Below are 10114 nucleotides of genomic sequence, written 5' to 3' on the forward strand. Positions count from 1 at the left end.
TATATATATAATAAAATTATGAACACACACTGCTGTTGGACAATATTTTGTGTGTTATTGTGTGTGTGTAACAAATCTGTTACTGAAAGTGATCATATTATCCTCCACATTGTTCCCAGTGTGTGTTTTATTGATTTAAAACAGCGATTTTCTAAAGAGCAGTGACGCACATCTCCACTTTAATCCAGATTACATTGAAATGAGAATCCTGTGTAAACCCAGTTTCTTCTTACAAAAATATGCTTTTCTAATGTGTGACATATGTGGTGAGTTCTGTTGTTTTATCACTAAATCTGGAAAATATATTGCTACATATATGTTACCTAAATATTTATATATATCTTTAAATTCAGCACACACTGAGGGATGTCCTACATACATTGAATTGATTGGAAGAGCAGCTGTGCTCAGCATTAGGATTGACCATCCTGTGGCTGCTCGGAGAGAGAGAGAGAGAGAGAGAGAGAGAGAGAGAGAGAGAGAGAGAGAGAGAGAGAGAGAGAGAGAGAGAGAGAGAGAGAGAGAGAGAGAGAGAGAGAGAGAGAGAGAGAGAGAGAGAGAACATTGTTGTTGTTGAATCTGCAGGACTTTTCTGTCTGACAAATTTAATCAGTTTCAAATCAGACAACCAGGATCATTAAAGTAAGGTGTGGTCCACCTGAGGCTCTTTGGTCTTTAAATATTTCACGAGACGCCATTGGCTACAAATCATCTTTCTGTTTCTACATATTAGCATTTTTAGACAGACAGACAGACAGACAGACAGGCAGACAGGCAGGCAGGCAGACAGACAGACAGACAGACAGACAGACAGACAGACAGACAGACAGACAGACAGACAGACAGAGTAATTAACCAATATGTGTAAAATGTTTATTTTATTTTTAATTTTTAACTATTGTAATATTTCTGGAAATGACATTCAGACTTTTTAGTCTTAATGTATTGATCTGAGTCAGTGAGATATTTAGTCTTTTGGACTCGTCAAATGGCTCACCCTGCTGTAAAACAATAGTGTTCAGAACTTCCATTATGAGGTTTTATGGAAAGGTAGGAACGATTAATATTTTATAAGTTGCCGATGACTCATTTAACAATGCCACTTTGGAGAAACAATGATGAGCTCTGGCTAGTTTGGCGAGCTAGCTGTTATTATTATTATTAAATGTTAGATATCATATTAGAGTTTTCCAAGCAGACATGATACAGCGGTGGTGGGATGCATCACAAACAACGATGAGTCCAGCTACAGGCAGGGAGTGGAACACCTGGAGAGCTGGTGCAAGAAGAACAACCTTCACATCAATGTGAAGAAGACAAAGGAGATGATTGTGGATTTCAGAAGGAACAAACACGCCTACCCCCACCCAGAACATGCAAAATGAGGACGTTCAAGGCGCTATCTACAACAGGTAAGATACTAATTGTTCATGACCTTTCCACAGAATACCACTTGAAAAGATCCAAACGTTTTTGGTTCAAGCAACTCCCTTGCAGATGCAACACATGAATTATTTCACTCCCCGAGTCATGTTACCCACATCCTTTACCAACAACAACAGCCTGGGATGCAACCTATACACAAACCACATAATTTAAATTCATAAAGATTATGGTGACAGTTAATTTTCCTCTAATTGCTAAAAAAAACCCATCTCATCTCTTCCACACGACTTCTCTGTGTTTCTCAAACAGGCCTTGCTCTCTTTGATTCCCTTATTTTGCTGCACTCCTACTCATATTGCTGTGTAATCCTCTCAAAAAGCCCATATGAAATCTTCATTGGTTGACCAGGCATAATCCTCTGTGAACTCTAAGTACCTGAATATGTTTGATTGTAAGAGAGGGAAAGCGGATGAAAAAAAAAAAAAAAAACTAACCACGGTTTTCTGCCAGACATTTGGACTCGGAGTACAAAATAATCCCGCTGTCAGTTCATGTGAATTCTTAAGCCTGTGTGCGTTAAATAAATAATCTGTGAACATCATCTATGATGACACATTAATATTAGCTTCTAATAATCTCTTTAAGCAAGTTAAAAAAAATGTTTAAATTCATTCGTAATTGTTTAATTTCGCTGTGTGACATTTTAAGGCTTAAATGGTGTAAGTGAAGTTTGAATCTGCAATAAAACACTAAAAACGCAGTTTTTAACTATAACTGGAATAAATTTTGTTTTAAAAAGTCAGTAAACGTCTACTGTCTTGTCTCTAGGAAAGGCTGCACCTTTGCTTCAAAAGAAGTCGAGCAATGCTGCAAATGTAGCTTGATGATGCGTTTATTTTTGTCATTATTTCTTGCATAATGTTCTTTGAATTCCACAAAAAACTCCACCATCAGCTGATCACAGCGTGGTTCAGGATGTGGGGTCAAACTCTTCCCACCATCTGACCGCTCCATGTGTCCATCAGTGAGGACTTCAGCGTCATCTGGCTTCCGATTCTGATGAATACTGTGCATTGATCAGAAGCGAACGATTTGTTCAAGACATGCAACGTTTGTCCAAAAAAGTTGTTTTGTTGCGTCCTTATATAAAAATTTCCAAATTAGCTGGAATATGTGATAAAATTGCTCATGATGCAAGAGAAGGGTTTGCCCTCAGCACATGTGACATTAGTAAATAATTATGCAACGCCTCGCTCCAAAGACAGGCTGTCATCAATTAATCTGCTTAGAACGCCCAGCTGGGTGCTTCCAGTGTATGTTGCAACCTCTGTGTGTTCTATTCATCATACTGAGCGAACACATTCTTTAATCACTGGGATTACACTGACACACATCCACCGAGGAATTCATTCTCTGATCTAAATTTTAATGATCGTCTTAACATGCAGTGGCACATTTCAGACAAAATATAACGCACTAAGGTAAAGGTGATCATGTCTCAAACACACTGGTTCATTTTTTAAACTCACTTAGTAATTAATTTACCTTTTCCCCCTTTCTTCAGTTGCACACTATTATTGTGAGCCAAATCAATACACCCATAAAACATGAACCCATTTCTTGATGATATAAAACACGGTTCCCCAGTTGATTTATTTTTTTAAATTATGAAACACAATTCATTTTTAAAGCTGATTAGGAAAGCAAATTATTAAATTATTTCAGCATAGTCATAAACACAATCAGCATGAGGTATTTGTATTTTTGTGAGCATTTTAACTCCTTGTTGTCTTTTTCCTCTTCCTAGTTTTTCTTCGTTGGATCCATTGTTTTAAACTCGCTGAACTGACTACAGGTCAGGTCATTTGATTGAACTTACTGGTGTGTGAACAGTTTCAAACTTAGAATGTCTGACAACGGTGTCTCAGGACATTCACATACAGTACATTATAAAAGACAATTAGTAAAATTATCGACAGTATTTAAGGAAGCCAGCTGACTCCTTGAATCTTCACTTTGTTGCAGTCTCCCATCCTGAGCAAGAACAATGGCAACAGTGGAAAGGAAAAGCTCCCTTTTAACAGGAAGAAACCTCCAACAGAACCAGGCTCAGGACGAGTGGCCATCTGCTTTGACCGGTTGGGTTTGAGAGGAACAGGAAGGAGAAACAAACAGGTCCATGTGTACCCCCTATTGGAAGAAAGACACAAACAACATGTTTAGGATATAAATAATTACAAATACAAACAGGTAGAGTCCCTGGTGCAGTTTCTAATACTGATCTGAATTTTTAGTTAGAATATATGGAAAACAGAAAATAAATAAACAATATTCTGTTAGAGTATACTGCTCTATTTTGCAGTAACTGACTGATTTTATATTTCTGTGGTAACTTTCGTACACAAAAATAGCAGTGAAAATAAGTTGGATGGGCATTGAGTAAAAATAAAACAAAACCCACAAAAGGTAAAAAGTCTTTTTTTATCGTTGCAATGCTTTATTATTGTTTAACACGTGACGTTTATACAAGCGAATACAATGCTTTTTTGGGAAACATTAACAATACAAAACTCACTGTACATGTAATTGCATTAAACATTATTACAAATATTGAAGGACTTTTTTTATTTCTTAGGATTAAAAATAATCAGTTTAGCAGTGAGGGTCTGGGTTTGCATCGGTTTGTTTGAGCTGTTTGGAATTAATTTTTTGTCAATGGTCACGTGTGCAACACAAAGCAGAGATTTGATTTGACATGTGTTCATAAATATCAATAACTCTTGCAATAAAGTAAATCAATTAAAGGCACACTTAAAATACACTCATTACATGATATACTATATTAGAAATGAATGGACGACATGATTTTTAAAACCTGTGATAATTTTAACAACATAATAAATGCAAAGAAATGTTAAACTCTCCCATTCTCAAAGCCAGGCATTTGTGTTAAAATCACAAATTATGAAAACATGTTTGTTGATACACAAAACAGTCAATATAAAGGATGATCACTTTTCAGAATGGATCTCTAACACCCAGAAACAATCATGAAGTCTAAATTCACCCACAAAGAGCATCATATTTGTTCAGGTAAATAAACAGCCATGACCATTTCTTAGGTTTCTTGTTTGACTGCAAGTCAAGTTATGAAGTGTTTCCTGTTAATCTAAAGCCTTGGATTAATCTTAAATTAGCCATGAGGGCCGTATATTGAAGAACGGTCCACTTTAGAGCATTACGGCAGTTTTACTCAGGATACAGAAATCACTCATCTGGGGTTAGTGCACTTTCACATTTCAGTGACAGGTCCCTGCCCCTCACGTGTACTGACATTACGACAAAATGTAATTAGATTAAATAAAAATACTTCCCCTTCAATCACATGGATCGTCTGAAAGAAATAAATCCAAAACAGGTTAAAGATGTAATAATAAAATTGAATGAAAGAGTTCAGATGGTCACATTTTTAGAACAAAGATGTTGCCTAAAATACATACAACATGGACACAATTTATTTTCAACAATAACCAAAATTAGATCGAAATGAATGTCACTCTTATTTAATTGTAAATATTACATTAAAACTGGAAAAAAGGCCACATTTGTTGTGTTAGTGTGCATCATATACAGTAGTACAATGGATGTGCACTGTTCTGAACAGGCTACTTTCCTTCAGCCCATTCTTAGCAGCATGAAAGTTACAAGTCCCAATGTTGCTTTATGATATGTTCTGTGAAGGCAACAGGAAAACAGATGCAAACAAGAGGTTCTTACTGCTCGAGACACAACACATACAGCTGCTCACAGACAAAACCATAAACTGTATGCTTTGTTTATTTGGATTTATTCTCAGTTTGAGGTGCATTAATCTTTTCCCCGGTAAGAAGCTGCCAAATGCCTCCTCTGTAGTTCTCATTCCCCAAAGCGTACAGGAAGGGATTGAAGGTGGGAGAAGTCTTAGCCAGGATGGGAGCGATCTGTACAAACAGGCACCAAAAAAAAAAATAAAAAAAAATTCAGGGCTCAAAGACAACAAATGTAGAGTTATTTTGTGCATCTGCTGGAAAATCATAGTTAAGCTGACTTTTTTTTTTGTTTGTTTTCTCCAGAAAATTAGAAACTTGAAGGAGGAAAAAAGTTTATATTTGCATCTCATATTGTATACTAGAATATAGTGAAGCTATATGAAGACTTGTTGTGCTTGTCCATACCATCCTGAGTTTAGGCGACAGCAGGGTGGCGTTCTCCACAGCAGCGTAGTAAGCCAGGATGCCGTAGGGACCCCAGCAGAACAACAACGCCTTCAGAGGATTGCTGGGGTTGAACTGCAGAGCCAAAAGGAAAAGAGACAAGAGCAAGAAAGATTTGTAAAGTAGAGATTCAACAAGGCTTTCTGTCATGACGTGTTCCACCTGGAGGCAAATCACATGTGGAACGCTGCTGGCGGGAGACTGTGTATGTTAAGATCTTTATTAAGAGCTGAAAAGCAGAAAAAGCAACAACAAAAAAATCCATCTTAAGTTAGATGTTTTAATCACTTGCTCTCTTTGTTCCAGTTTCCAAAGAGTTTGAAACTTTTCTCACTGAGTATTCAATAAAACTTCTGTGAGTTTGACCTAAATTTGATGGTTGATTTATGTTCTTAAAGAACACCTTTAGGCCAAGACACTTGTGACCATTTATCTCCCTGTGACTTAAACCATATGCACATTTATGAGGCGAATACAAAGCTCTTTATTGGCTAAGCTTTCATAGTTTGCTTGAACACTTGTTCTCAACATTGTGCAATGAAAGTCTGCCGTCAGCTCAGATGACTGTGAAGAATGGGATTATGCAACGTAACGTGGGGGTCATCTGATTAAATCCCCACAGAACTCTACTGAACTTTGCACGTACACTGTTTTGTTGCTGAAACACCAGCTACCGCCTGTCTGCATTCTAAACTAAAACACTCGGTCATTCCCCCTGTGGCGATGACCTATATCTGTCCCAGCAAGCATGCCTCTTGTAGTCTGTTCTGGTTCTTTGAATAACAAGCATGTAAGGAAGTTTGAATTGTTAAACTGCTTAAAATTTTTTACTTTATTAAATTTAAGAAACCTTGAATAATGTGTAATATTAACGATGTGCCTGCTCCATTTTGGCTCTATTTTTTTAGAAAATATGGGATCTCATTTCATTGTTAAGTGGATGATGCACAGATATATGTCCTGCTAAAGATAAAGGACTGTAACTCTCTGGGAACTCTGTTTTCATGTCTGAAAGACATAAAAGTCTGGATGGTTGTGAACTTTTTTAAAGTTTAATGAGGGTAAGACTGAGGTGCTGGTCTTTGGAAGCTCCACTGAGACCCCCTTTGTAGATGTTGGCTCCTTGGCCCAGTATATGAGGCCAACTAAACCTAGGGGTCAAAGTCTATGCTGGACTAAAGTTAGAAAATCACATCAGAGCGGTTGTTAAATCCAGTTATTTCCATTTGATGCAGCTAAAGTAAAGCCGATTCTTTCATGGTGGTATTTTGAAACAGTAGTTCATGTCTTTTGACCACTCGGCTGCATTACTGTAACACACTCTATACAAGAATCCGTGGTTCATGTATCGTTCAGCTTCAGACGGTACAGAATGCTGTTGCACGGTTTTTAACTGGCACACAAGAGTTTGACCACATTTCACCTGTTTTAGCCTCCCTGCACTGGCTGCTCGTACATTTTAGGATTCATTTAAAAAATATTTTATTTGCCTTTAAAGCTCTTACTTGCCCTGCTCTATCTGTCTGAGCTGCTACATCCATACACACCCTCTCCATCCCACAGGTCATGTGATCAGCTGCTCCTGAGTGTGCCGAAGACAAAGCGTAAGCTCAGAGGAGGCCGTGCTTTTGTTGTGGCAGCTCCTAAATTATGGAACGACCTTCCCTTGAACATCAGACAGACCTCTTCCCTGTCTGTTTTTAAATCCCTTCTTAAAACCATCTCTTCTCCCTGACCTTTGACACCATCTGAAATTTTGATTTTTAATCATTTTAATAGTTTTTATTATCTGACTGTATGATTGTTTTATTATGTGTGTAGCAGTTTGGTCCTGTGGGTGTTTAAAGTGCTCTATAAATAAAGCTGCTATATGGTATTAAGTTTTGATCAAATGAAGCATAAATGTTTGTGCCTTAAGGCCAGTTGAACCTCAGATTTCTCTTTTTTTATCCATGTTCACTAGTGTTGCAGAAAATATGCAATCTTTACAAGAGAATCCCATAACGTTGGTGGTTCATGCTTGATTACATTACGTACCGCGGGGTTTCCTGTTTTTTTGAACTTCTGCGCAATGGACTGGTAAGAAGTCAGGACAACAAACGTCTGAATGCCCAGGCTGAAGATGCTCATTGGGATCAAGTACGACACATAATTCCTGTTGAAAGACACAATAACCATGAAAGACTGTGCAATGGTTATAATTAATGTAGACGTTTATCATGTTTTGTTATGCACAAAAATCTTCAGTGCTTTGACTTTAAATGAAACTTATATAAAAAAGACAACAATTGAATGTGAACTGAAATCAGAAAAGCAGAAGAAACAAGCATTTCACTTCAGAGTAAACAATTTGCACATGCGCAGTACCAGTCTCCTTTGCTGTAGTCCAGTGTGCAGCAAGTCCTGAGAGGCTCGTAGTCGTACTCTCCCCAGCCAATGAGGGGCATGGCTGCCCAGAAGGCAGCAAATGCCCAAACAAAACCAACCAGACTGATAGCACTGCTCCACCGCAGCTTCGTCCCTGGCAACAACAAGGTTCATCCAACATTAATGAGTGCTTTTACCATTTTTACTGTGCGCTACATCAGAAGAAGCTTACTAGTACAATACTGATGATATCTGTCCCAGGCAATGGCTGCTATGAAGTTGAGGCTGGCAAGAGCTGTCAAGAAGCCATGGAAACCGTGAGTCTGGCACCCTTCCGAGCCGTAAGGCCAGTACCTGCAGTCCAAAGATATTTTTTCATGATATTACATTCCCAGCAGCAGGATGTGACAAGAGAGATTTTATTTTCTATATCAAACATGAGTAAAAGCTGATGTGAGAAAGTATTTAGAGGAGGTTTGGTTTTTCATGCTTCAAACGTGGATGGATAAAGGAGCATTTCTAATCTTAGAACCAGTGAATACTGTACTAAGAGCAGCATCTTCGTCTTCGTCAGGTTGAAAATCTATCTGACACTGACAGATCGGACTCAGCTCTATGTGCCATTAGATGACTTTTCATTTAGCCCCAGGTGCAGCCCTTAACATCCTGAGAGGGTTACATAACTCACCTCAGGAAGCTGGAGAAAGCTGCAACAGTGGCGTTCATGGAGATGCCAATGTCAGCCATGGCTAAACTGAACACCAGGAAATTGCTGGGGGTCCTCAGCTCTCTGACTTTGAGGAAAGCAACGATTGTCACCGCGTTCAGCGAGAAGCCCAGCAGCCCTTTGGTGGAACAACAAGCACAGATGTTACAATCCTGGCTGCACAACCACAGAGCGCACGGCGGCGCGTCTGCGCGTGTCCAAACAAAGACACGCCGTGTGTCAAACTGCATGCATTATTTGACGCTCACGCACCAGCGCTGGTAGTTTTTTAATTTGCGACTTCACGGAAACAAAATCGGATTCTGTCTTGCAGCTGCAGAGACCGAGGCGGGCACAACCCACTGTGGTGTCTGGTTGAATTCCAGGGCAAAAGCACTCACCTTCCACCAGCAGACACGATCCCAGCGAAAACACATCAAACTCGGTGAAGCCCTCCGGCAAAGGGTGCGACGCCACCATCCTGGCACCGGGCTCATGCATGTGAAAGCTGCAGCAGACGCAGACTTCACCCCTCTCGGGTCCGTCAGCGCAGAGACAGCTTATAAAAGGGGCATTTCACGTGAAAAAGCGTGCAGGTCATTATATAAAGCTCCCCCCCCTCTCTGTGTCGCCCCCAATCCGCGCAGGAATGCTTTAATGAACAAAACCGCACAAACGCTTCATGCGCCAAATAAAGCCCTCAATTAGTTGCACAACGCGCCTTTGTGTTTTGGTGCGGGGATGCTGGGGGCGCCTTTAAGGAAGTCCACATGTGTCTGCATCACAACTCGTTATATTTTGGACTCAGTCCATATTCAAGACGGTTGCTACAGCAAATTACATTATAAAAAATATTATAAAACGCAAACATTACAACTCAAACGATTTCACAAATGTTGAGCTGGACTTTTGTGTGGTAGTAGTTGAGCATCCTCCCCCCAACACTTATTCCAACAACAACTCATTGTACAATATTTTTGCTTAAACCATGGCAATATCTGTTAGAGTCAACCATTTATGTCTGTTAGCAAAATATCTGATAAACCACCAGACAGATTGTAGTGAAACTTTCAGAAAATATTTATTGGATGTTTATCACTGGAGTCAACCCAATTCAAGGCGGCCTCCACACACAGTCAAGCTCAGACAGAAAAAAAACAACAACAAAACTGCTACACTCGAGTGAATTTTAATATAAATGAGTATAATATTTATATATTATATAATATAATTTTATAATAATATATAATATTATTGATATATTGATATATTATTGAAATAATATAATATTTCAGGTCTCTCTAGTAAATGACTCCTCGAGGCTCAATGGGATTAACCTGTCTTAATAAAGGTTGAATGAATAAGTTTGGTGGTAGTAGCTGAGAGTTGTAAACAACACATA

General features: G+C 38.9%; 1 protein-coding gene across 1 annotated transcript; it reads right to left on the reverse strand.

The window, feature by feature from the left end:
- Positions 1 to 4293: 4293 nt before the first annotated feature.
- On the reverse strand, positions 4294 to 9284 carry rgra (retinal G protein coupled receptor a). The gene is made up of 7 exons (XM_037686777.1): positions 9114 to 9284; positions 8695 to 8851; positions 8239 to 8360; positions 8007 to 8160; positions 7677 to 7794; positions 5601 to 5714; positions 4294 to 5366 (listed from the first exon to the last, which is right to left on the reverse strand). Exons 1-7 carry the CDS (start codon positions 9211 to 9213, stop codon positions 5223 to 5225), a joined length of 909 nt encoding a protein of 302 aa, XP_037542705.1. The 5' UTR covers positions 9214 to 9284; the 3' UTR covers positions 4294 to 5222.
- Between the last annotated feature and the right edge of the window lie 830 nt (positions 9285 to 10114).

Source organism: Nematolebias whitei, chromosome 1 (assembly GCF_014905685.2).
Source record: "Nematolebias whitei isolate Nwh7 chromosome 1, NemWhi1, whole genome shotgun sequence".
NCBI classification, from domain to species: Eukaryota; Metazoa; Chordata; class Actinopteri; order Cyprinodontiformes; family Rivulidae; genus Nematolebias; species Nematolebias whitei.

Coding starts and splice junctions, on each gene's coding strand:
- rgra (XM_037686777.1), bottom strand. CDS start 9,213: ATGCATGAGCCCGGTGCCAGGATGGTGGCGTCGCACCCTTTGCCGGAG. Junction 8,161..8,238: donor ATATCATCAGTATTGTACTA/GTAAGCTTCTTC, acceptor TGTTGTTGCCAG/GGACGAAGCTGCGGTGGAGC. Junction 7,795..8,006: donor GACTACAGCAAAGGAGACTG/GTACTGCGCATG, acceptor GTCTTTCAACAG/GAATTATGTGTCGTACTTGA.